The following is a 27,018-nucleotide window of genomic DNA, read 5'->3' as shown; positions in this document are numbered from 1 at the left end:
TGAATCATATAATTGTAAAGGCAGCGGCTATCAAAGTGTGGTCCCTTTGGACCACATAACAGCTGTGTCCAATCACCTGGGAACTTGTTAGAAATAGAAATTCTTGGAAACCACCGCGCCCCCCCCACCCTTTCAGACTTAAATCAGAAGTTCTGTGGATGGGGCCCACAATCAGTATTTTAACAAGACTCCCAGGTGATTCTGATTCTTGAGACCTAGAGAAAAAAATGGTGAAGGGCAATTTAGTCATAGATGGAACTCAGGGCTCAAGGGATGGCCAGGCTGGTCTATAGGAGATGAGGCTGGAGAGGTTGACAGGGTCTCAGTTTCTGCTGAGAAATCAGCTGTTAATCTTATGGGAGTTCCCTTGTATGTTATTTGGCATTTTTCCCTTGCTGCTTTCAATAATTTTTCTTTGTCTTTAATTTTTGCCAATTTGATTACTACGTGTCTTGGCGTGTTTCTTCTTGGGTTTATCCAGTTATGGGACTCGCTGCGCTTCCTGGACTTGGGTGGCTATTTCCTTTCCCATGTTAGGGAAGTTTTCGACTATAATCTCTTCAAATATTTTCTCGGGTCCTTTCTCTCTCTCTTCTCCTTCTGGGACCCCTATAATGCGAATGTTGTTGTGTTTAATGTTGTCCCAGAGGTCTCTTAGGCTGTCTTCATTTCTTTTCATTCTTTTTCTTTATTCTGTTCCACACCAGTGAATTCCACCATTCTGTCTTCCAGGTCACTTATGCATTCTTCTGCCTCAGTTATTCTGCTATTGATTCCTTCTAGTATAGTTTTCATTTCAGTTATTGTATTGTTCATCTCTGTTTGTTTGTTCTTTAATTCTTCTAGGTCTTTGTTAAACATTTCTTGCATTTTCTTGATCTTTGCCTCCATTCCTTTCCCGAGGTCCTGGATCATCTTCACTATCATTATTCTGAATTCTTTTTCTGGAAGGTTGCCTATCTCCACTTCATTTAGTTGTTTTTCTGGGGTTTTATCTTGTTCCTTCATCTGGTACATAGCCCTCTGCCTTTTCATCTTGTCTATCTTTCTGTGAATGTGGTTTTTGTTCCATAGGCTGCAGGATTGTAGTTCTTGCTTCTGCTGTCTGCCCTCTGGTGGATGAGGCTATCTAAGAGGCTTGTGCCAGTTTCCTGGTGGGAGGGACTGGTGGTGGGTAGAGCTGGCTGTTGCTCTGATGGGCAGAGCTTAATCCCTCATTCTTTTTAATAATTTCCAAAGTTTGGACTTCCCTCATGGTCCAGTGGTCAAGCCTCTGCACTTCCACTGCAGGGGGCATGGGTTCGATCCCTTGTTGGGGAACTAAGATCCCGCATGCTGTGCGGCATGGTCATTCATTTCCAGAGTATGAATACCATATCAATTACATTATTAGAGAAAAGCAACCCTTGCGCTGGGCCATGTAGGCTAAGATCAGGATTTATTTAAAAGAAGAAGGTAATTCCTAGCTGGGGTAATATTATGGTTTACAGAGTTCTTAAAGGCTGGTGGTAGGGAGTTCCCTGGTGGCCTAGTGTTGGGATTCCGGAGCTTTGGTGCTGTGGCCCAGGTTCAGTCCCTGGTCAGGGAACTGAGATCCTCTAAGCCACACAGCACAGCCTAAAAAAAAAAAAAAGGCTAGTGGTGAAACTCAACAAGATCTAGTGATTTGCCAAGGGTCATAGAGAGTAGGAACTTGAACACGGTTTATCTTAACTTTAAATCCCATATTTTCCTTCCGGTTGCTTTTGCCTAAACCAAATTGAAAATAAAATACTGTAATTCATTGAGTATCTACTGGGTATCTACTCTGTTCTAGGTACTGTATGTAAATATTTAATCCTCGTAACACTCTTAAAAAGGAAATGGTATTATTCCTGTCTAAAAGATAAAGAGGGACTTCCCTGGTGGCACAGTGGTTAAGAATCCACCTGCCAACGCAGGGGACAGGGGTTCAAGCCCTGGTCTGGGAAGATCCCACATGCTGCGGAGCAACTAAGCCTGTGCGCCACAACTACTGAGCCTGCGCTCTAGAGCCCGCGGGCCACACTGCTGAGTCCGTGCGCCACAACTACTGAAGCCTGCGTGCCTAGAGCCTGTGCTCCACAACAAGAGAAGCCACCGCAATGAGAAGCCTACGCGCCACAGTGAAGAGTAGCCCCTGCTCTCCACAACTAGAGAAAGCCTGCGTGCAACAACGAATTCCCAACGCAGCCAAAAATAAACTAAAAACTGAGGCTCAAGGAATTAAGTACCAGAGCCTTGATTTGGACCTTGCTCAGTCTGTCTCCAAGGCCCATGCTCCTTCCACCATACCATGTGGTCACAAGACCTCTGGGACTAGAGCAATTTCATTCAAGGAGTGATTTGTGATAGGGTCAGGTAGACCAAAAAGGACATATTCCAGAGCTCAGAAACATTGAGTCCTAGGAGGTCGAGGTGGAACCTCCAGGAAGTCAGACTAACAAAAAAGGATGAGGAAGAATATAGCTGAGTTCACACAAGTATGTCTCTGAGTTCCCATTCCAGGACTCGTTCTTCTCCATTGCCATCATACTTACAAGCCCCTTTTCACAGGTCTCCAGAGTTGATATCCTCCTGATTGTGATAGATGCAGTAACCCTTGACAGCTGTCCTGAAGTCCAGACCCAAACAGAAGAAGAGGCTAGCTCTCAGGTACCCCAAAGCCTTATCTACTGTGAATGGAATAATCCCCAGTTTGCAGCAGACAAAGCTTTTTTTTCCTTCTGGGTTGAGGAATGCATTCTGGGTAAGGAAGGGTTGACAACCCCCATCTGCAGCACTGCAGGCCCAGGGAAGCTCTGTGCTAGACCTTGTTTCTTGGCTTTCAGATGCCCCCTTGTGACTTCTTGTGAGAATTGCCTCTATTTCTCAGTCCTGGAAAGTTGGCAGTGGCAGCAGCTATTGAGCATATACTGTGTGCCAGGCACAGTCCTCACAATAGCATTGCAAAGCAAAGGTTTATTTTTCTTGAACAAGTCTCTTTGTGGATATATTTTATATATTTTTCTAATTTACTTTTTATTCTGAAATAATTTCAAACTTGCAGAAAAGCTGTAAGAATAGTTCAGAGGATTCCAGTGTATCCCCACCCAGATCTCCCAGTTGTTAACCTCTTATGTTTGCTTTATCATCCTCTCTCTTTATATATATATATAGATATATTTTTTACACAGGTTATGTATGCTGTATATATTTTTTCTGAATCACTTGTGAGTAATACACAAATTTTATGTCCTCTTACCTTTAAATACTTCAGTATGCATTTGCTGAAATCAAGGACACTCCTGCATAACCACAGTACATCTGTCAAAACAAGGAAACCTCATTGATACTATACTATCATCCAGTTTGCCAGCCCCATTCAAATTTTGCTGGTTGTCCCAACAATGTCCTTTATAATCACTCTTTCCTTTGTGGTCCAGGGTCTAATCCAGGATCATACGCTGCATTTATTTGCCTTCTGTCTGGAGTACTTCCTCAGTATTTCCTTTTATAACCCTGATATTTTTGCGGTACTCGGGCCTCTCCCGTTGCAGAGCACAGGCTCCAGACGCGCAGGCTCAGTGGCCGTGGCTCACGGGCCCAGCCGCTCCGTGGCATGTGGGATCTTCCTGGACCGGGGCACGAACCTGTGTCCCCTGCATCGGCAGGCGGACTCTCAACCACTGCGCCACCAGGGAAGCCCAGCCCTGATATTTTTGAAATGTAGGCCACTTTGGGTTTGTCTGATGTTTCCTCATGATTAGATTTAGGTTATGTATTTAGGCAAGAATACTCCCGATGTGATTTTTCATCCTAAGAGCATGGTATTGGGAGCCACACAATGTCGATTTGTCTCATTACTGGTGATGTTAACCTTTTGTTTTGTTTTGTTTTTTGAGATATAATTCACAAACCATAAAATTCACCCTTTTAAAGTATGCAATTTGGTGGTTTTTAGTATATTCACAAAGTCATGCAGCCATCACCACCAATGCCAGAACATTTCATCACCCCAGAAAGAAACACCATATACTTCCAACAGTCACTCCCCATGCCCCAGCCCTGGCAACCACTAATCAACTGACTCTGTCTCTGTGGATTTGCCTATTCTGGATGTTTTATATAAATGGAATCATATTATATGTGGCCTTTTGTGTCTGGCTTCTTTCACTTAGCATAAAGTTTTCAAGGTTCATCCATGTTGTAGCATGCATCAGTACGTCATTCTTTTTTGTTGCCAAGTAATAGCCCACTTGTGATGGTTCATTTTATTTGTCGGGCTTCCCTGGTGGCTCAGTGGTTAAGAATCCGCCTGCCAATGCAGGGGACACGGGTTTGAGCCCTGGTCTGGGAGGATCCCACATGCCGTGGAGCAACTAAGCCCGTGTGCCACAACTACTGAGTCTGCACTCTAGAGCCCGTGAGCCACAACTACTGAGCCCATGTGCCACAACTACTGAAGCCTGCATGCCTAGAGCCCATGCTCCACAGCAGGGGAAGACACTGCAATGAGAAGCCAGCGCACCGCAGCCAAGGGTAGCCCCCACTCGCTGAAACTAGGGAAAGCCCACGTGCAGCAACAAAGACCCAATGCAGCCAAAAATAAATATAAATAAATAAATTTATAAAAAAAATTTTATTTGTCAACGTGACTGAGCCATGTTGCCCAGATATTTGGTCAAACATTCTGGATGTTTCTGTGTTTTTTGGATGACACTGAAATTTAAATCAGTGGACTTTGAGTAAAGCAGATTACCTTCCATAATGTGAGGCCTCATCCAATCAGTTGAAGGCCTTAATAGAGAAAGACTGACCTCCCCCAAGCAAGAAGGAATTCTACCAAAGGATTGCCTTTGGACTCAAACTGCACCTGTTCCCTGGGTCTCCTGCTGTACCACAGGCCTACCCTGCAGATTTTGTACTCTTCAAGTCTCCATAATTGCATGAGCCAATTCCTTAAAATAAATTTCTACACACACACACAGTGCACACACACACACACACACACATCTTATTGTCTCTGTTTCCCTGGAGAACCCTAATACACCATTGTATGGATATACTACAGTTTTTTAATCCATTCATCAGATGATAGACTTTGGATTGTTTTCACTTTTTAGCTATTATGGATAATGCTGCTGTGAACATTCGTGTACAGGTTTTTTGTGAACATATATTTTTAGTTCTATTGGGTATATACTTAACAGTGGAACTGCTTGGTCATATGGTAACTCTAGGTTTAATGTTTTGAAAGACTGCCAACTATTTTCCAAAGTGGCTGCACCATTTTACATTCCCACCAGCAATGTATAAGTGTTCTGCTTTCTCCATGTCCTTGCCAATGCTTGTTTTCGTCCATCCTTTTTATTTTAGTCAGGCAATGTTAACTCAGTTCAAATGGTATCTACCAGGTTTCTCCACAGCAAAGTTATTAAGTATTTTGGGGGGAGCTACTTTGAGAGTATATAAATATCCCATTCCTCATCAATCTTGTATGAACTAATTTTAGCATTCTTCAATGATTTCTGTCTGAATCAGTTATTCCTATGATAATTGCCAAATGGTGATTTTCTAATTCCATTATTCTTTTTACATTTATAATCAGCATTCTACTGTAAGGAAGAAGTTTCCCTTCTCCCTCATTTATACATTCATTCACTCATTCATTCGTCAGATATATTATTATAGATTACTCATGGATTCATCTTTTATTCTATGGATTATAATCCGTTATTACTATTATTTATTTTGCTATTTAGAGTATCCCATTTGGGCCAATGGGGGCTCCTTCAAGCTGGGTCCTGTGTCCTTTTGACATGTTTCCATCATTCTTTGAGCACTTCCATATTCTCTGGTACCACAAGATATTCAAGCCTCAACTTATACTTTCCAATCCCAGCCCTGGAATCAGTTGTTTGTCTAAATAGCCCTGGTTCCTTTTAGTGGAGAATAGTATTCAGAAACCAAAACCTGGGCAATAATATGCTCTTTACTAGTGGAGTATTATTGCTTCTTGGCCCTATCAGTAGATGGTACGTATACACATCCCTCTTTCTGCATCCATCATTCTATATATATATTAAAAATCATGCATTCACACTGATGTCACCAATTCTAATCCAGCTCCACCTTTTACATATTTACCTCCTTTCTCCAACAATGAGAAGCTTCACTCTCATAATTCTTAGTATATTCACTTATTTGCTCAATACCGCTGTGAGTAATCAATCTTCCAGCCACAGAGGCCACACAGGCCATCTCCTCCCCTTTTACTATGGCCCTTGCACACCTGGTGTCCCTCAGATAGAGTCGCCTCCTTCCTCTCCATTCACCTCAGCCAGTCCCAGACTAAGCAAGGCCTTCCCCCAACCCTCTGAGTTTAATTTTTTTTTTTTTTTTTTTTTTGCGGTACACGGGCCTCTCACTGTTGTGGCCTCTCCTGTTGCGGAGCACAGGCTCCAGACGCGCAGGCCCAGCGGCCATGGCTCACGGGCCTAGCCGCTCCGCGGCATGTGGGATCTTCCCGGACTGGGGCACGAACCCGTGTCCCCTGCATCGGCAGGCGGACTCTCAACCACTGCGCCACCAGGAAGCCCTGAGTTTAATTTTTAACAACACTTTTTTCTGGCAATAAGAGTAAAACAGGTAATTCTCTGGCAGTCCAGTGGTTAGGATTTGGCACTTTCACCACGGGGCGCCCGGGTTCGATCCCCGGTTGGGGAACTAAGATCCTGCAAGCTGTGTGGCTTAAAAAAAAAAAAAAAAGAGAGAGTAAAACAAATGGCCAATACACAAGAAAAAATGTTCAATTTACATAATTAAATAAAAATGCAAATTAAATACATAAGAAATCTCAGAAATGCAAAAAAATATAAAGAGTAATTCCATATTTTCATTTTATAACTAGGCAATTGTAGCTAAGAAATAACTGTTTTAAGGCCATAAAACTAGTAGCTAACAGATAGGATTTGGCTCTGAGTCTACTGCCTCAATGCTGAGGGAGCATCTTCTATGTGATGCATGCTTTGTATAGTTTTATTTAATATTTTCACACCAACCCTGTGGTGAAGTTCATGTTAATAATCCCATTTGTTCAAGGAAACTTAGACTTGAGGCCATTAAGTAAACTTGCTTCAGGTCGCACAAATGGCATGTGAATACAGCAACATCAAGATATGGTCACTCTGGAATGGATAAAGAAGATGTGGTACATATATACAATGGAATATTATTCATCCATAAGAAGGAACTAAATTGGGTCATTTATAGAGACGTGGATGGATCTAGAGACTGTCATACAGAGTGAAGTAAGTCAGAAAGAGAAAAACAAATATCGCATATATGTGTAATCTAGAAAAATGGTACAGATGAACCAGTTTGCAGGGCAGAAATAGAGACACAGATGTAGAGAACAAACGTTATGGACACCAAGGGGGGAAAGTGGCGGGGTGGTGGTGGTGGTGGTGTGATGAATTGGGAGACTGGGATTGACATGTATACACTGATGTGTATAAAATGGATAACTAATAACCTGATGTATAAAAAAATAAGATAAAATAATTTTTAAAAAAAAGGTAGGGTCAGCTCACCCAAAACCTACACTTTACTTCTTAGCTTTTTTTTTTTTTTTTTTTTTTTTTTTTTTTTTGCTGTATGCGGGCCTCTCACTGTTGTGGCCTCTCCCGTTGCGGAGCACAGGCTCCGGACGCATAGGCTCAGCAGCCATGGCTCACAGGCCCAGCTGCTCCGCAGCATGTGGGATCTTCCCGGACCGGGGCACGAACCCGTGTCCCCTGCATCGGCAGGCAGACTCTCAATCACTGCGCCACCAGGGAAACCCTACTTCTTAGCTTTGTAATTGATTTCTCTGTCCTTTGGCCCAATTCCAAAAGTGTGTTTTACCACTTCCAGATATACCTAAATATAACTAAAATAGATCTTTTGCCTCAAATAATATGAAAGATCTACTTTAAGGCAGGCCCTCCTCTGTAATAGTGTGGCTTCAGAGGACCCAGGGAAGTTCTTAAATATCTCAGTCGTTAGTATCTGAAGTGCCATCAGGGAACTCTCAAGATTTTCCATCCACAATTAGAGATGAGGTTTAAAATGTAGCACCCCCTTTTCCCTGTACGACTGATATTTGATCCTTTCTTAAGAATACGTTTCCATTTGAGAGGAGTAAGAAGCTAAGTACTTAGAGAAGATACTCCTGAGGAAGAAGGAGGAGGAGAGGAAGGGCTGTAGTGTGGCGCTGGCCCAGGGATCGACCAGTGGGACAGTAGTCCACATACAAACCCATGCATATATGTAACATTTGTATATAACACAGCAGTCATACAGATTTGTGGGGAAACAATGGACTGTTGAATAAATGGTTCTGGGATAGTGGGATGTCTAAAAGAAAAAAACAATACCTACCTGGCACCATAAACAGAAAAATAAGTTCTAAGTGGATTAAAGATTTTAAAGTAAAATGGACTTTTGGAAGAATATGTAGGTGAAGATCTTTATGACCTTGTATAGGGAATATTTCTTAAACTAGATACAAAAAGATAACCAAAAAGGAACAGATTGATAAATTTGACCCCAGTTAAAAAAATGATAAAAAGACAAGCTCCAAGGTGGAAGGGGTTTGTATTTTATATTATCAACAAAGAAACATAAAGAGTCACAAATCAATTTGTAAAAAAAGAACAGCCCAATAGAAAAATGGACAAAAGATGTAAATAGGCATTTCACAACGAGGAAAAATAATTTCAAATAAAAATGAAAAGACCTCCACCAAGAAATGCAAAATAAAATCCACATTGAGATGCTATTTCACACCTGTATTGGCAACCATTTAAAAATTTGACACCAAGAATTGGTGAGAATGTGGAGCAAAAAGGAACTCTCACACACCGCTATTTTGCCATTGTAAATTAGAATCCCCACATCAGAAAACTGTCTGATACTACCTTACAGAGTTGACACACATGCCCAAATGTTCAGGATCAGCAGAGAATGCGATACAACCTCTGTGAAGACAAGTCACCCTCACACCCCCCACACACATGCACAAACACATACCGTTTGCATAAGTGATACCATTTATATAAAGCTTAAAAATATGAAAAGGTAAATACGTTGTTTTGGATACATGCAGTGGTATGTGGAGCTGGCTTTGCCAACTTGGGAGAAGTTGGCAAATGCTACAAATCAGAGCTATTTTTTTCCTTCTGGTGAGCCTGTTAAACATTTAGCAGTACACCATCAGATGCATGCATAGTAGTAAAATGATAAAGAAACACAAGAGAATAATAAACAGGTAGGGAGGGGCACACAGGGGCAGCAGTCCTTCAATAACAAATGTTCAAATGCTGCTCTTTCTTGCATGTAAACTATTTCATAAGAAAAAAAAGAATGAGTAGGAGTTAGCTGGGCCAAGCAAGGGTTGGTGGTGGATTTGGTGGGGAGGGTCTGGGTAGAGGTGGCAGCATAGGTGAATGGGAGAGAATGGTTAGCTGGGCATCTGCAAGTGCTGTAGTGACTTCTGATGAGCGGGTGAAGTGTGAGAAGTGAGAGCAGACAGGAGAGAGCAGATCACTGAGCACCTGTGTGCCAGGATAAACAGCTTGCATTAACTCTGGGCAGTGTTACGGAGCCCAAGCTTGCGCTGCTCGCCACAGGACAGGCCAATAAATGGGGAGACCAGTTGTTGGGGCAGGAATAACGACTTTAATTGGAAAGCCAACAGACCGAGAAGATGGCAGACTAGTGTCTCTTTTACACAGAGGAAGGGGAGAGTGGGGGCCCACTGCGATGCCTACCAATGGTTGAGCGGGACTGCTATTGGTTGCGCCTGCCCGGCCCTTATTACAGGTGGAGTGAGGTCTCGGCAGGGTAGAGACAAGGTGGCAGGACAGTGAGGAAGTCGTGGTGACCTTGCTGAAAGATGAAAGCCCAAACAAGACCATGGCTAGGAGGAGGATGAGCAGGGGAGGAGCTTGAGAGACGTCTAGGAGGTAAAATGGTCTGAGCTTGGTGACTGGGTATAGGATGTGAGTGGAAAACCACGCTGCTGCCCTCAAGGAGGTGGAGTGGAACTCCCCACTCTTTAAGGGTGGACTGTGAAATGACTTCCTTCGAAAGAGTACAATCCAGAAATGGGGAAATTAAAGTAACTTTATAGGGGAGAAATCTGACAAACACTACCTCAGCAGGTGATCAAGGTCAACCTTGACAGTGATGAGTCATGGTGATGGTACCTTTGACCTGATGGCATGAGGATGACACTTTACCTCTGTGGTCTTCCTTCCAAAGCACCCCAACCCCAACCTAAATCATAAGAAAAACATCAAACAAATCCCAGTTGAGAGACAGTCTACAAAATACCTGACCAGTACTCCTTAAACTGTCAAAGTCATCAAAAACATGGAAAGTTTGAGAAACAGCTGTAGCCAAGAGGAGCCTCGGGAGACATGACAACTAAGTTTATTTTATTTATTTATTTATTTTATTGGCTGCGGTATGTGGGGTCTTAGTTCCCTGACCAGGGATCGAACCCGCACCCCCTGCTTTGGGAGTGCGGAGTCTTAACCACTGGACTGCCAGGGAAATCCCCACAACTAAGTTTAATGTGATATCCTGGATCGGATCCTGGAACAGGGAAAAACAAAACAACACAAAACAAAAACCGGCATTAGGGGCTTCCCTGGTGGTGCGGTGGTTAAGAATCCGCCTGCCAATGCAGGGGACCTGGGCTTGCAAACGACACGGGTTCGAGCCCTGGTCCGGGAAGATCCCACATGCCGCAGAGCATCTAAGCCCATGTGCCACTACTACTGAGCCTGCGTGCCATAACAACTGAAGCCCGCACACCTAGAGCCCGTGCTGCACAACAAGAGAAGCCACCGCAATGAGAAGCCCGCGCACCGCAGTGAAGGGTAGCTCCCCCTTGCTCACTACAACTAGAGGAAGCCCACGTGCAGCAGCAAAGACCCAACACAGCGAAAAATAAGTAAATAAATTTATTTTAAAAAACAAAACAAACAAAAGGCATTAGGGTAAAAACTAGGAAATCTGAATAAAGGATGGCGTTATGTTATAAATGATGTACCAATATTGGTTATTATTTGTGATAAACGTACCATACTCATGTAACGTGTTAATGATAGGGGAAACCTGGTGTGGGGCATACAAGAGCTCTACTATCTTCACACCTTTTCTGAAAATCTAAAAGCATTCTAAAGTATTTATTTTTTAAAATTAGCCAAATCTATTTGTCTGAAAACTTAATTAAAACCAATTGCTACTCTCCTTAAAAACTGTTTTCTTTTTTAAAATTTACTTATTTTTTCTGAATTTTATTTTATTTTTTTATACAGCAGGTTCTTATTAGTTATCTATTTTATGCATATTAGTGTGTGTATGTCAATCCCCATCTCCCAATTCATCCCACCACCACCCCCCGCCACTTTCCCCCCCTTGGTGTCCATACGAAAAACTCTGTTTTCTGAGTTGAGTGATCCTTAGGCTCACAGAATCAGTCCCAGTTTTCTCAATCCCTCTTCTACAGCACAGCTGAGAAGGCAGTTTGCTTAGGCAGGAAGGATTACAACTCCCAGAGTGCCCCTGTGCGGTTGTCAGGAGCAACCACGGAATGCAGACTAACAGATCCGCTGGAGTCAGGACTATCCACCGACTGACAACCAGCCAGCCATGGGCCAGGATTATTACTCTGTGCTCCAGATCACTCGCAATTCAGAAGATACCCAGATCAAGAATGCGTGAGTGGGGGCAGGAGCGAGGCTTTTGGGTTGTGCTGGGACAGGCCCACCCTCATCTCTTCCAAACTGAGCTTTCCTGCACAGCTTAGGGCAGGCAGGGTAGACCTTGTTCCTTTTCTTGCTTCTTGCACACCTACTTCCTGGCTTTGGGCTGGGTCAGGGTTCCCAATCCATCATCCTTTACTCTCTATGCCCTGTCTGCTCTCCTGGGTACCCTGGTTTTCCTAGCAATAAAATGGGAACAAAGGAGACTTTATGCTTAATATTATGGAGACCCAAAGTATTGTGAACAGGAGAGTGACCTGACCAGATGGATGTATTACATATTTTATCCTGGCTGTCCACGTGGGGTTTTGGCATTGAATAAATTACATCTCTGAATAGTTCCATCAAGTCTTGGGGACTTTGTGGTGTGTCTAAGACAGGAATCAGCACATTTTTCTGAAAAAATATTTTTTGACGAATATTTACTGAGCGCCTACTTATATGGGTTCGGTGCAGTCTCAGCAGCTAGAGATATCGTGATGTGCAGCTTAACTTTGTTGGTGGATACAGATGTTGAGTAAGTCACAGCAAGCTTGATGAATGTTACAAAAGGGGATGTACAGGGCATGTGGAAGCTATCTTGGAAGGAGAGAGACCCCTTCAGAAGCTGTCAGGATAATCAAGGCAAAAGATGAGGCTTGAAGCAGGGCAGTGGGCTGGAGAGAGAAGAGAGAATGGACTTTGAATTGTGCAGATGCTGCTCTGAGAACATTCCATCATTATTTCACTTAATCCTCACAACAGCCCTGAGAGGTAGGTACCATTATTATCCCAAGGCTATGTGCCTAGTAACCGGCAGAGCCAGTATTCAGACACTTTGCCTGCTCTAATTGCCTACCACGGGCCAAGTCCCATAGGGGATCTCAGTGGGGTAAGTGGAGAGAGTCTATAGTGTGGCTGGTGAAACAAGACACAAACCCGTTAATCAGAGAACAATTCGGGACAGTGTGTGATGTCACCCACTGTTCATAGCATTTCATTGGCCAGTGAGACCTGTCTAGGGAAAGGTCTCAAGGAGGGAGGGCAGTTGGAATGCAGAAAGATAAGCCCAACCTAAGCACTGGAAAGAGCCAGGTCTGAACCTCGGTTCTCCTATCTGCTAGCTGTGTGACCTGGGCAAATTGCTTAACCTTTTTGAGCCTCAGTTTTCACATCTCTTAAAAAAAATAAAATGAAAAATAAGAATTGTTGTGGTATTGAAATAGAATTATATGAGGTAATGAGCATGAAAATGCCCAGCAATCATTTGCGTCTGAAACCATGTCTTATAAAGAGTGATTAAAAGAGCCATATATGTTCCAAACAACAGTCCTTAACCTTTCTCCCCTGAAACAACTCTTTTTTAAAAAAAATTATTTATTTATTTATTTATTTATTTATTTTTGGCTGTGTTGGTTCTTCATTGCTGAACGCGGGTTTTCTCTAGTTGCGGCAAGCAGGGGCTACTCTTCGTTGCGGTGTGCGGGCTTCTCTTGTTGCAGAGCACGGGCTCTAGGCATGTGGAATTCAGTAGTTGTGGCATGCAGACTCACTAGTTTGGCTCCCGGGCTCTAGAGCTCAGGCTCAGTAGTTGTGGCGCACGGGCTTAGTTGCTCCACAGCATGTGGAATCTTCCTGAACCAGGGCTCGAACCCATGTCCCCTGCGTTGGCAGGTGGATTCTTAACCACTGCGCCACCAGGGAGGTCCCCCTGAAACAACTCTTAAGGCATGAGTCACATGTTTGACACACTCTCCCATGGGAGTACCTAGATGTTTGACCCCTTCCCCAAAAAAAGGCTAAACTTATATAATGAACACAAGCACCACGATGATTCATAATCGCCCAGCTATTAACTTCTCTCTCACTCATTCATCCGAGGCTGCCACATCTGGGCTGTGACTTCACCCCTTTCTCTCCCACTCAAGAAAGCAGGTGAATGAGAATGATGTTACTGCAGAGCTTAAAACCACTCAAGTTTATATGGAAAACTGAACTCTTCTCAAACCTCCTTACTTTTACTCACTGTTAGAGTTTTCCTGCAATTCTCACACCTGACTCCAACCTTTGTAATTGAGAAGGGCTGGTTTAGAAGTCTCAGGGTGGGTGTGAAAATTGCGTTCAAGTCTGTCAAGGTAGACAGAGCAGATTCTGTCTGTAAGGCCCCGCAGGGCAGAGCCAGGACCAGGACCCTCGTGGATGGAGGCAGAGTCGCAGGACAGCAGACCCAGCTCAGTAAGAGAAAGCTTTGCCTAAAAGTCAGACTGGCCCCATAGTGCAATGGGCTGCCTTGTGGGACAGTGATTTCACAACGTTTACTCACTGCACTTGGTGCTAGGCACTGAGGACACAGAGAACTGGACACAGCAACTGGAGGGACTCACTCACAGGCTGGTGGGAGAGACAGATCCATCAGACAACTGAGGCACCATGTGCTAAGTACGAGGATCAAAGGCACTTGAGGATGTGGGAAAGAGTATCTCATCTAGACTGGAAACTGCAGTCAGGGAAGACATCCTGGAGGAGTTGACCCCTGAGTTGAATGTGGAAAGATGAATAAATATTTGCCAGGAGGAGATGAAAGGGGCTGGAGAGGGGTGAGCATTCCAGGTAAAGGGAGGAGAATGTCAAAGCCATGAGCAGTGCAGAGTGTGGAGTTTGGAGCCTGGAGAGGACAGGAGAGGTCGTGGGAGCAGGGAGGGAGAGCTGTGAGTGAGAAGGGCAGAGAGAGAAGCGGAAGTTGAATCTCGGAGACATTTGAATTTTATGCTGAAGACAAAGGGGGAACCAGTAAAGGGTTCAGGCAGGAGAGTGACTTGGTCAGGGAGCATTTTAAAAACATCAGATTAACAAAAGAGAGAGAGAGAGATCAAACTGGTGGCAGCACACAGAATAGACTGGAGAGGGGGAAACTGGAAACAGGAAGACATGGTTCTGCAATGGTTGTAGGGATGAAGAAGCAGCAAGAAAACATTATTTAGAAGGAAAAGCTGATGTGCCTTGGTGACTGATGGGATGGGGGTGGAGGGGACGAAGGAGAACTTGGAGTGGAAGATACTCAGCTTTTCCACTTCAGGGTCTGGACAAATGGGGAAAAATTTAGGGAATGAAAATGTGTGCACGTTTGGGCTCATTGAGGTTGTGGGGCCCGTGAGACACTGGAGAGGAGGTACCGAGTAGGCAGCTAGGTACAGAGGTCTGGAGCCAAGGGAGCGAACTGGTTTGAGATAGAGATTTGGGAATCATCAGCGTGTAGCTGGTGCTCAAAGCCGTCGGCCAGCTGAGCTTGTCCACGGAGTGTGTGTGGAGTGGAGTAAGAAGCACGGCCGAGCGCTGGGGTCACCAGCATGGAAGGTGTGAGCAGGGCTGAGGAGACGCCCTGTGACCCGGCGGACCGTGTGTGGGACCACGTGTACTGAGTGACTGAGGAGGCTGTGCGGATGCCCTCCTTTTGCTCCTGCAGACCCCCGCCCCACCTTTCTGCACCCTGCTCTCTGCTCTGGGAGACTGGCCCATATGAACTGCATCAGTAGACCTCCTGGCCCTCAGGCTTCCAGATGCATCCTGCAAAAGGAGCACAAGGCAGGAGATTGGGAGGGAGGAGGGTGGGGCAGGGGCATTTATTCCCAGCTCCCTTCTTATGGGATCTCTTCAGGTTGGCTATGGCCCTGAATCAAAGATCACAGCTTTTACCAAGGCCCTGTCCACACACTCTCTCCTGTGGGATTTCAGTAACCTCTCCCTCCCCTCACTGCTACAGGCTCAGGGGTGGTCAGGGCACCTCAGGACTCGTAGCCTCAAGGGATTGTGCTGTCCCTTGTGGTTTCCTGCCCCACCTCTCACAGCTTGGTGTGTGGTCCATTATTAAACTCTCCACAAATCACCAGCTCGTGCCACATCTTTCCTCCTGGGATGTAATGATACAGATCCCCAGATGCTGCAGGTGTGGCATCACTGTGTGGTGGGATTGGGCAGACACATAAATGGAGGAAAGAGGGACTTCCCTGGTGGTCCAGTGGTTAAGAATCCACCTTCCAATGCAGGGAATGCGGGTTCGATCCCTGGTCAGGAAACTAAGATCCCACATGCTGCGAGGCAATTAAGCCCACATGCTGCAACTGCTGAGCCAGCGCACTCTGGAACCCGCCACAACTAGAGAGAAGCCTGAGCGCCGCAACAAAAGATCCTGCATGCCACAACTAAGACCTGCCTGACACAGGCAAATAAATAAACAAACAAATAAATAAATAAAAAAGAAATAGGGGAAAGAATGAGCACAGAGGGGGAGACAGCGAGACGACCTGATCTGTGCCGAGTGCCTCTCTGTACCAGGCCCACTGACACCTTATTTTATCTAATCTTCCCAAGAAGCCTGTGTGTCAGTTCAGACACCAAGACAGAATTAGATGTGCAAGAAGTGTTTGAGGGAAACAACTGTGAGGATGAAGCGGGACTAGGAATGTGCCGGGAAGCCTTCAGACCATAGTGCAGGTCTGATGCTTGTGAAAGGCAAGAGGGAAGGAAGGGCTGGGTAGGGAGGGCTGCAGCGTCGTCCAGAGAAAATCTCAGCCAGGCTGATGGGGAGGCCTCAAGCAGAGGTTGGGCATTGGAGGAGGCTTGGGTCCTGTAGGGCTGGCCCAGCACTGATACCCCAACAAGCATAGGCAACCTCAGCACAAATGGCCAGTGGCGCAGCTACTGGGACTGTCAGTCAGCCATGCTCCCGACACTGGGTTCTCTTCCAGGGGATCTGAGCGTTGTGCCTCCCTGGCCACCACAGCCCTGATTTATAGCTGGAACATCAAAGCTCCAAGAGACCACCAGGCAGCAGACAGCAGAGCCAGCTCTGAACCTTGGTCTGTGCCTCAGGATATTAACCCTCCTTGCTCTAGGTACCGGAAACTTGCCCTTAAGAACCACCCGTTGAGGTCCACTGAGCCATCCGCAGCGGAGGCATTCAGGCAAATAGCAGAGGCCTACGATGTGCTGAGCGACCGTGAGTGACTGGGACTGAGCATGGAGGGTGGCTCCTCTGTCCCGCGTCTCTGGTAATGTCATCCTCACGTCTCTGAGCGTTGGGCTTTCTGAGGGGGGCTGACAGAGAGTAAGCATTCCTCTTCTCTGCCCAGAATCTAAACTAATTGAGAAAGAAAACATAATGAACTGCCTTTCTCAGTAGACACAAGCTAAGGTGGAGGACGTGGTGTGGAGAGCCCCCAGATTAGGCTGACGTGCTCCCCTAGTCTCAGCAGTGCAGGACCTGGGTCAAGCCCCCCACCCCTGCAACATGCCCCATGCCCGACCCGTCCCCTGCAGGACTGCAGAGTGAGATGAGATGCTTGCTGCCCAGGAAAGAAGGCTAAGGCTGAGGCAGACACGCCCAGTTATTCCCTGATTACCAGCAAGCTAAATCTCCATCTCCCCGAGGACAGCATATGTACAAAGGGACAGAGAGGGGTCTGTGATTAGGAAATCTCTCTCCTATGGAAAACTGAAGCCTAGGGAAAGAGATCCCCCGCCCCTGCCCGAGGCAATGCCCACATGGGTTCCCTAAGGACTTGCCCTGGAGTCTGTAATCATGGATACTGTGCAGAAGAATGGCCAGACACTAATGTTTCTCCAGCCCCAAGTTTTCAGGACTTCGGACTCTAAGATTTCAAAGCTCTAGAATTTGGAAGGTCTAGAGTTCTTACATCCTACAATCTCAAGGCTCTAAGATTCTATTTACACCACAAAGGACAGTAGCTGTGATGACTGAGTTAAGCCAAACCCCAGGATGAGAGCCCGACCCTCAGTCTCTCACTGTCTTCTCCAATCCCCACCCCTCCCGCAGCAAGTTTCAGTCTTTGTCATCTCTCCTCTGGGCCATGGAATCATACCTAGGTCCACCCAAGATGAAATGAAATCCCTAACTTCTAGAGTCTGCCAGACAGCAGGCACCTTAGAAATGAGGCTGTTTTCGCCCCACCCCTTCCTCTCTGCCCCATATCCTTCTGCTTCCCAGCCCTCCAGCTCTCTTAGCCCCTATGCTGGATCCCTCCTCAAGGTGACACTTATCCACAGCTGTGAAAAGAGGCATCTATGACAAGTTCGGAGAGGAAGGCCTGAAGGGCGGAATTCCTCTGGAGTTTGGATCGCAGACCCCGTGGACAACTGGTTACGTCTTCCACGGCAACCCGGAAAAGGTTTTCCATGAGTTCTTCGGGGGAGATAACCCCTTTAATGGTAAGAGGTCCTGCCTGCCCCTTTGCCTTACTGGGAAGGACATAGCTATAGACGATGCTTTTCTCTGAGTAGTCTTGTTTACTTTAAGAAATATATAGTCCATGGTAAAAAAAAAAAAAAAAATCATTGTAAAAGAAATTCCAGTCCTCCATTCCTTCCCCAGAAGCAGCCACTCACTGTTAACAGTGTTTGTATCCTTCTAGAAATATTCTATGGATTTATGAGCTTATATTTATTTTTACATAGCCTTTTATTTTGTTAAGGAAATGGGACCACATTATATACACTGATTTTTTTTCACTTATATCTTGGAGATTATCTTCTTATACATTATATTGTAAACAGATCTACTTTATTCATTTTAATGGCTGCATAAGATTTCAACGTACAAGCATGTGTTAGTGAGATGAATACAGGGATGGATGTGTGAATGATCCCAGGTTTGAGGCAAACTGACAAAGAGTTGATTTCCAAGGCTCCGAATCATCATGCAAGGACAGTTCACCTTCAGACCTGTCTTCGTTCCTGGCTCCAGTTAAACAACTCACAGAGTCTAGATTTTCATTGCCTGGCTCCCGCAGCCCCTTCTCCCTGGCTGTACTACAGCTTGTCTGCATTTCAAAGGTTTCCTCTTCCTCTTCTCCACATTGATATGTTAAGTGGGCTACTGCCTGCTCAGAGGCCCCTCCTACTGTGCATTGCCTTCACCTGTCTGCCAGAGGAAGCTGAGTTTATAAACTCCAGGTGAAACTGGAAAAGCAAGGGACTTGGAGTCAGAGGGCCTGTTTCAAACCCATGCACCACCGCTTATGAGCTGTGTGATTCTGGACAAATCTCTTCACCTCTCTGAAACCTCAGCTTCCTCACTGTTAAACAGCCAGTTCCTCACAGGTCATTATCAAATGAGATGATCTTTATGAAAATGGGCTTTGGAGTCAGAAAAATGCCATACAATGGGCCTATCTCTCCCAGGGACAGGTGCATGGAGAAGAAGCTATTCAGAGGAGTGAAGCCAGAGCTTACAGGGGCATTGCTCATTAGGGAAGGTCAAATTCATGGTATGGGGGTCCCTCAGGCAGTGCCCAGGAGTTATACTGCTATAGTGCTTCACCGTAGGGGTTCTTGTGTCCCATCTCCCTGCAGAATTGAGGAGCTTGGCTTCCTGTGACCTGGCTTTTGGGGTGTCTGAGACCTGGCACACCATAGGTGCTGGGAGAACAAATGAATTCAACCATGCAAGAGGGGACCTGGTAATTCACAGGCCTCTTGATGACCCATCACATCTTTTTTTTTTGAATTTTAGAATTTTATTTTATTTTCTATACAGCAGGTTCTTATTAGTTATCTGTTTTATACATATTAGCGTATATATGTCAATCCCAATCTCCCAATTCATCACACCACCACCACCCACCACTTTCCCCCCTTGGTGTCCATACGTTTGTTCTCTACATCTGTGTCGATGACTCATCACATCTTAAGGGGACAGAGTGTGACACCACCTTGCCCTCCCTAGCCTAAGGTCATTCTAGCCTGCAAAGTTCTTTTTGTGATATTAACCAGGAGGGGCAGAGTACAGAAAATCTTAATTATGATAGTGACCCCTGCAGTTTACAAAGGGCTTCATTAAGCATAGTGGTTAAGGGCACAAGTTCTGTAGTCAAATCCTCCTGTGTTCACATCCCAACTCTTAATACCACTAGCTGTGGGACTGTGAGCATTTTGTTTGACCTCTCTGGGCCAATAAGATAATATCGCAAAGAGTTGAGAACAGCACCTGACACATAGTAAGCTCTCAGTGAGTTTTGTTTTTAGTTATTTTTTTTAAAGATTTTTTTTTGATGTGGACCATTTTTAAAGTCTTTATTGAATTTGTTACAATATTGCTTCTGTTTTATGTTTTGGTTTTTTTGGCTGCGAGGCACGTGGGATCTTAGCTCCCTGACCAGGAATCGAACTGGCACCCCCTGCATTGCAAAGCCAAGTCTTAGCCACTGAACCACCAGGGAGGTCCCTCTGAGCTAGTTTTAGTTCACCATCGTCTTGTTATCTGATCCTAATGGTGGAAGGCAGGTCAAGCATGTTACCCCATCCCACAGGCTGAGAAACTGAAGCCCGGACGATTGCAGTGCACCTCAAGGGCAGGGGCTCTTTGCACTAGGATGGAAGGTGGGGCAGCAAGAGGGATGATGGGTGTAGAGCTGGGAAGGGCTAGAAGAAGTTGAGGAAAGAGGAGTTTGGGAACATGTTGGTGACATCTCTAATTTGTTAGGAACCCTGTCTCTCCCCATCTCAGCTGCTGACTTCATAGAAACTTGAGTCTGGGGTCTCTAGTGGTCTTGGGCTGGGCTGAACAGGGAGGACAGTGGAGCCTGGGGAAGGGTGGGGAGGACTGGCATGCTGTGACCCTCCTCCATAAAAGCTATCAGCACATCATTTCTGGCACTATCAGCCACTGCCACCAGAGGACACTCCTCTCTCCTCTGAGGCAGCCAGAGTTGAGGAGCACTTCCCCAGAGGTAGGGGTGGGGTGGGGGAGGGAGGTAGGGAAGTGTGGGTGAAGGGAGTCCAAAGTGGGGGATGAAGCATTAGAGGGCATCAAGAGATGGTAATCCTTGGATCTACAGTTGAGGATGTTACTGAGTCCAAGCTTCTACTGCTTGCTGCAAGACAGGCCAATAAATTGAGAGATGAGTTGTCGGGGGCAAGAAACAGCGACTATATTTGAAAAGCCAGTAAACCAAGAACATGTGGACTCATGTCCCAAAGAACCATCTTGCCTGAGTTAGAATTCAGGCTTCCTTTATACCAAAAGAGGAGGGGGTAAAGTCACATTTCCTAGCTCCAGTCAGCCTCAGGAGGGGAGATGTTAATTTCTTCCTCCCTGCAGTCATTCACAGGTGAGCCTGGTCAGGATGTTTCCTGTGAGCTAAACAAGGGTATTTTAGCTTAATGCTCATTACCTGGGAGGTAGGGTTCCCAGAGATGGGCCATTACGTATAATTTAAGCTTATAGGTAACATCCGTTTAGTGATTAACTTGTAATAGAATACAAAGGTTCTTCCCTACTACAAGGACAGCTTGTTGGCCTGGCCAAACAGTCTGAGTCTGCAAGGTGGGAATGGGAGTCTGGGTATTACACTTGGGGACTGAAGAGGTGGGGGGATTGTCTATGAATCTGAGTTTCTGGACACAATTTCTCCTACTCCTCGCCTCTCCCCACCTCCTGCAGAGTTTTTTGATGCAGAAGGAAATGAGGTGGACTTGAACTTTGGGGGACTCTGGGGCCGAGGGGTCAAGAAACAGGACCCCCCAGTCGAACGAGACCTCTACCTGTCCCTGGAGGACTTATTCTTTGGCTGCACCAAGAAAATTAAGATCTCCCGAAGGGTGAGTACTTGGGAGCCACCTTCTATCCCCTCCAACCCTACTGGTCACCTCCTCCCTGACCTTAACTGGAGACCTCAGGTATGGTCTCTCACAGAATCATGGAATCTTAGATTTCGAGATGGTAGAATTCTAAAGTCTGAAGTTTGGAAGGGACAATTGAGGGTATTAGCCTGGTTCTTTCCTAGTGCAGGAATCCCCTCTGTGTGCTTCTAACTGGGACGAGCCTGTTCTTCTCAGTTCAGCCCCATCCCTGAGGGAAGAGGGAGGGCTGTGGGTGGGAGGAGTCTCCTGTGAATTCTACTCTCTGGGCGTTACCAGACCATACCCTCTGGGTTTCGTCTGGGTGTCTGCCTCATGAGTAAGAAGGAGCTGTGTGGGCATGGGGGGTGGGCTGGGGGACAGTTCCCAAGGGGACTGGTTGAAGAAGACCCTCAGTGCCCCAGGGTCCAGACCCTGCATTGGCCCTGTCCCATGGTCCAGCCCTGTGCTAGGCACATGAGCAAGGCCACCTCACACCTTTGCCCAACAGAGGAGGTACCAGTTGTAGCCATGCTTTCCACAGATGGCATCCATCTGGGTACGTGATTGGAGAATAGGTGGATGACATAACAGAGGAATGCTTTGGGTGAGGCTGAGATATGTTGCCCTCTGTGGTCTTTCTCCCTTCGGGATTAAGAGACCTGCCAGAGGCTCAGGGCCAAAGCCTCTAGGGTGGGAGAGGAAGTGAGTGCATGTTCACCGTATGTCTGTTAGAAGCCAGGGCCACATAATTTCTAGGGCTGGAGTTGTGGCCTTGATCGACTCATGGTGACTGCTTGGCACCTCAGGCCCTAACCCCATGACACGCCATGCCATCCTGGAATCATGAGCTCTTGGTTCCAGTGGAATAGGGTGGGAGTGGGGATGGCTCAGGGCAAGTTCTCCCCATTGCTAGAGAACTGAGCTGAGCACAGATCCCATGGAGCATCCCTCACGTGTGTAAAGGCCAGCTGGGAAATCCTGAGCAAATCTCCCTCCCCTGTCATCTCGCTACAGGTGCTGAACGAGGATGGGTACTCCTCTACCATCAAGGACAAGATCCTCACAATTGACGTGAAACCTGGTTGGAGGCAGGGCACACGTATCACCTTCGAGAAGGAAGGGGACCAGGTGAGAAGAAGGGAAGCTGCCTAGGGACAGTCACATGGGTTCATGTGGTGGGAAGACTGAGGGGGAAGGAGGCAATGCTTTTTCTTGCCCCTATGAGCCCTGCTCTGGAAGGGAGACTGGTCTGCAGCGTGGGTGAGCTGATCCCTAATGCCCCTTCCGAGGGACAGAGCCTCGCACGATGCCTCGGGGATTGGGTAGCCCAGGGCTTCTCCCCATTTTGCAGAGTGAGAAACTGAGGCCTAGAGAGGGAAGGGACTTTCCCTGGGCAAGAGCACCAGAGCTGAAAGGAGAATCCAGTCCTAACATCTGTGTTCTTCCTGATTTTCTTTAGTGTTTCTCTGAGTAAAGCCCAACTATAGGAGCTACGCAGAAACCATTTATTTATAATAATTTTAAATTAAATACTTACTTAAATAAAAATATAAAATTATTGTCCAAGGCATGCCGAATCCTCAAGTCCTGAGAAGAGGCAGGATGATGGTGTCTTTGGAGCCAGAGTGATGAATTCCTCTGCCTGTATTTCTTGCCCCCTTTCTCACTTATGAAACACCTACTTTCGAAAAACCCTCTTCAAGACCCAGTTCCAATGCTCTGGGCATCCTTCCCTGACCTCCCCTCTGGGTCAGTGCCTCTCTGAGCTCCCGCCTCTGGGTTCCCTTTATCACATTCTTGAGCCTGCTGAGGATTCACTGTGTGCCTGTTTCCTCCACTAGACTGGAAGCCCTTGGGGGTGGTGGCCAGTCTGATCCCTCTGTCCCCAGTGCCCAGAAGAGACCCAGCAGAGTTCTGGAACTTAATGAAGCTTGGCAGGATAGACTTGCAGGCAGTTCTCTGTCCCCAGTACAGTGTTCTGCCCTCCAGCTGCGTGCGTCTACTTGGGCTGCTCAGTAGAGGACAGTAATGGGGGTAGAGCAGGATTCTTTGGGGTAGGCTTCTCAGAGGAGGGGCTATGAAGCCAGACTGGAAAGGCCCTTCCAGAAAACCTGGTCTAATCTCCTCATTGTTCAGAGGAAGACATGGGGACAATAGAGGCAGAGACTTGGCCAAAGTCACACAGCCAATTAGGCCTTGTCATCCCTTGGCTCACCCTGTCCAGGGTCCCAACATCATCCCAGCCGACGTCACCTTCATCATAAAGGAGAAGCTACACCCTCGCTTCCGCAGGGAGAACGACAACCTCTTTTTTGTGAACTCCATCCCCTTGGGCAAGGTGAGCGGGCAACGTGGAGGAACAAGGGGTGGGCAGATCAGAGCGAGGCCCCCCCACCCCGTGGGAGGCCCCGAGGCAAGCAGGCCTCACTCCCCTCTCCCCCTGGTGCATGGCGCAGGCCTTCAGAACGTGATACGTGCCACACGAAACGTTTGTGGCTGTCTTCACTCCTGAGCGTGAGTGACCCCTCTGCACCCTCACAACACAAGCAAGAAATTGGCACCAGCCTAGACTTTGCCGCCCCTCCCCGACCCCACCTGCGGTCAGGCACTGAGTCCTGTTAATTCCACCTCCAAATCTCTTTCCACTTGGTCCACTTCTGTTCAGCCCCACTGTCCAGGTCTGTGCATCTGGGTGTGTGCAGCAGCCCTCTCAGTGGCCTTCCTGCCTTTCTTCTCATCTCCTTCAGGCACTTCCCCACCAGGGTCTTTCCACAAAGTCATCTGACCCTGCCACACTCCTGTCTAAACATCTTTGCATGGCATTCAAGGCCCTCTGCTGTCTGGTCCCTGCTGACCTCATCCCCTGCACTCCAGCCACTGCCACTTAGAGCTCCTGCCCATTGGGTGCATTCTTTTTCACACTCTCGTTCTCTTGCTTATGCTGGGCCCTCTGCCTGGAGTGCTGTCTGCCCACCTTGTCTAACTGGTAGGCTCCTCCTCACCCTTTGAGGCCTTCATCAACTGCTACCACCACTATGGAGCCCTCCTGCCCCACCCCAGAATGGTTTGGTGGACCCGCCACCTTGGCTCCCACCGACCCCTTTACTTCCCTCTATCATAACATGTATCAACATCACTCTTATCTCCCAGACTGTGAACTCCTTGAGGGCAGGTAATAGCCTGGCTCACTCACCTATTAGTCCTTGAACATCCTTCTGTCTCCAGTGTGTAGGGCCTGGCACTGAATAGTCTCATAAAGTGCCTTCAAAAGAGAGTGGACATGGGGACCTCCCCCACTCCCACCTTTGGCCTTAATGTCCTCTAGGCTCTGACCTGCTGCACCGTGGAGGTGAAGACCCTAGATGACCGTCTGCTCAACATCCCCATCAATGACATCATCCAGTGAGTCCATCTGCTTGGGCCCCAATACGCAGAAGGGCTGCCTGGTCCTTAGAGGGTGTGTCGGACAGGCTGGCCTGGTATAGTTGTTCAGGTTGTACCCAGCACAAAGGGGTGAGAGAGACTGAAATCCAGCCCCCTCTCTGGCCAAGCTGTGGGCCACATTCACTTGGCAAATGAAGTGCCTTTTTCTAACTTGCATGAAGCCATTGTGGAGGCCAGAGGCCCCCTGTGTTGGGAAATCCTTGTTGCCTTCATCCTCTAGAAGTTCTAGAGTTCTGAGTTGCATCTCCTAAGCCCTTTTCCAAGCAAGGCCCTCTGCATGGGAATCTCAGCAGCCCAGCACTCCCCCACCCCAACCCAGGGTCTGCTGCTTGTGCTGTTTCCCATCTAAAATGGGATTCCTGGAATCCACCATCAGAGCCTCAGTGTAAACGGTTTTCAGGGAGCAAGTTGTCTGGAAGAAGCCAGTCTCCTCTCCCCTCCCACTGGTTCTAGAAGCTGCTGACTGCCCCATGCCTGAGGTTTTCTGGGCAGGGGCGGGTGTGCTGCTCTGGGGTGCCCTCTGAGCCCCCTTCTTTCATCTTCCCGTCTCAGCCCCAAGTACTTCAAGAAGGTGCCAGGTGAGGGGATGCCGTTGCCAGAGGACCCCACCAAGAAGGGGGACCTCTTCATTTTCTTCGACATCCAGTTCCCCACCCACCTCACACCCCAGAAGAAGCAGATGCTGCGCCAGGCGTTGCTGACATAACTCTGGTGGGCTGGGGACTGGAGCAGGGGGAAGAGAAGGCTAGCTGGGCCTGACCCCACCCCTACCCCCAGCACGGGAGCCAGCCCACTGCACAGGCATGACGTGAGGACCGGATGGCATGGGGTTTTAAACTGATACAATAAAGTTTTATTTTCTATCCTCCAGCTACACCCAAGAGAGTGTGTGTTGGAGGGAGAAGAGCTTCATACAGCCCTTCTTGTGGAGCAGGGGGAAGGGCAGGGCTCAAGAAGCTGAGGACCTGGGACCCTGTCCTGGCTGTGTGAGCCTGGCCAGGTCCCTGAGGGTTCAGAGCCTCTGTGCTCCCACCTTGATAGCGTGGGGCAATGCTGCATTGTCTCTGAGGGTCCCCAGCTCTATTTCTCATGACACACGATCTTTGGAAGGGCAGTCTCTAGTGTGATATAGTCACATTGTACTCAGGAAGGCAAAGCACAAAGAGAACAAAACACTTGTCTCAGGTCACACAGGGCTCAGTGGCAAAGCTGAGAACCTTGAAGGCCACTTCCCACAGCCTCACTCTGCTTAGATTAGAGGCGGCACGAGGGACACAAGTGCTGGAAATGACTTTGGCTTCTGCCTTGCCTGGGCGACCTCTAGGCAGGTCTTAGAACTGGGCTCCCAATCCCGCCGCTCACCCTTTGGATGTTATTATCCATCTTGTTAGTAAAGCAGAACCCATAACCCTCCTCAGGCAGCTCATTGGTGTGAAAGTGCTTAGTGAACTCACTGCTTAGATTATCAGGGTTACAGTATTGCTACCAATGTGGCCTGGGGGAGTGCCAGCCTCCAAGCCCAGCTGGGCCTTTGCAGACCACACCTGCTTCCCCAGCCTGCCTTCCATCGACAGTGCAGCACGCACCTCTTCTGTGCCAGGGGAGGTGCCCTTCACTTGAGTCTGGACTTGGGCTAAGAGACATCCAAGCTGACAGAGAGGGTGGCCACTCTTGTGAAGTGACTTAAGAGGTGCCAGAGGGAATTCCCTGGTGGTCCACTGGTTAGGATCCCACGCCTTCACTGCTGAGGGCCTGGGTTCAATCTCTGGTCAGGGAACTAAGATCCTGCAAGTCACGTGGAGCAGCACCTGCCCCCAAAAGAAAAAAAAAAAAGAGGTGCCAGAAAAGGGCCCCATAATATCCATACTGCTTGGATTCCACCATTCAAAGCTTTTTTTTTTTTTTTTTTTTTTTTTCTGTACGTGGGCCTCTCGCTGTTGCGGCCTCTCCTGTTGCGGAGCACAGGCTCCGGACGCGCAGGCTCAGCGGCCATGGCTCACAGGCCCAGCCGCTCCGCAGCATGTGGGATCTTCCCGGACCGGGGCACGAACCCGTGTCCCCTGCATCGGCAGGCGGACTCAACCACTGCGCCACCAGGGAAGCCCCAAAGCATCATATTAGCTTAAGGTTTTTTCCTTAAATG

At 47.3% G+C, this 27,018-nt stretch overlaps 1 protein-coding gene across 2 annotated transcripts; it reads left to right on the top strand.

Annotated features, from left to right (window-relative positions):
* The first annotated feature begins 11,677 nt into the window (after window positions 1-11,677).
* DNAJB13 (DnaJ heat shock protein family (Hsp40) member B13) lies at window positions 11,678-25,745 on the top strand. Of its 2 annotated transcripts, XM_060102968.1 has the most exons (8): window positions 11,678-11,771; window positions 16,688-16,791; window positions 17,859-18,020; window positions 21,253-21,410; window positions 22,446-22,559; window positions 23,656-23,769; window positions 24,757-24,833; window positions 25,428-25,745. In XM_060102968.1, exons 1-8 carry the CDS (start codon window positions 11,704-11,706, stop codon window positions 25,579-25,581), a joined length of 951 nt encoding a protein of 316 aa, XP_059958951.1. In that variant the 5' UTR covers window positions 11,678-11,703; the 3' UTR covers window positions 25,582-25,745. The 2 variants fall into 2 exon arrangements, with proteins under 2 accessions (XP_059958951.1, XP_059958952.1); XM_060102969.1 differs by lacking the exon at window positions 16,688-16,791 and having other exon boundaries at window positions 11,722-11,771.
* The last annotated feature ends 1,273 nt before the right edge of the window (window positions 25,746-27,018 follow it).

Source organism: Mesoplodon densirostris, chromosome 7 (assembly GCF_025265405.1).
Source record: "Mesoplodon densirostris isolate mMesDen1 chromosome 7, mMesDen1 primary haplotype, whole genome shotgun sequence".
NCBI lineage: Eukaryota > Metazoa > Chordata > Mammalia > Artiodactyla > Ziphiidae > Mesoplodon > Mesoplodon densirostris.
This window is presented reverse-complemented; position numbering and strand designations above follow the sequence as displayed.

Excerpts from the sequence above, each read along its gene's own strand:
- DNAJB13 (XM_060102968.1), top strand. The coding sequence starts at position 11,704 with ATGGGCCAGGATTATTACTCTGTGCTCCAGATCACTCGCAATTCAGAA. Across the intron at positions 18,021-21,252 it reads GGGAGATAACCCCTTTAATG|AGTTTTTTGATGCAGAAGGA; the intron begins GTAAGAGGTCCT and ends CACCTCCTGCAG. Across the intron at positions 23,770-24,756 it reads ACTCCATCCCCTTGGGCAAG|GCTCTGACCTGCTGCACCGT; the intron begins GTGAGCGGGCAA and ends AATGTCCTCTAG.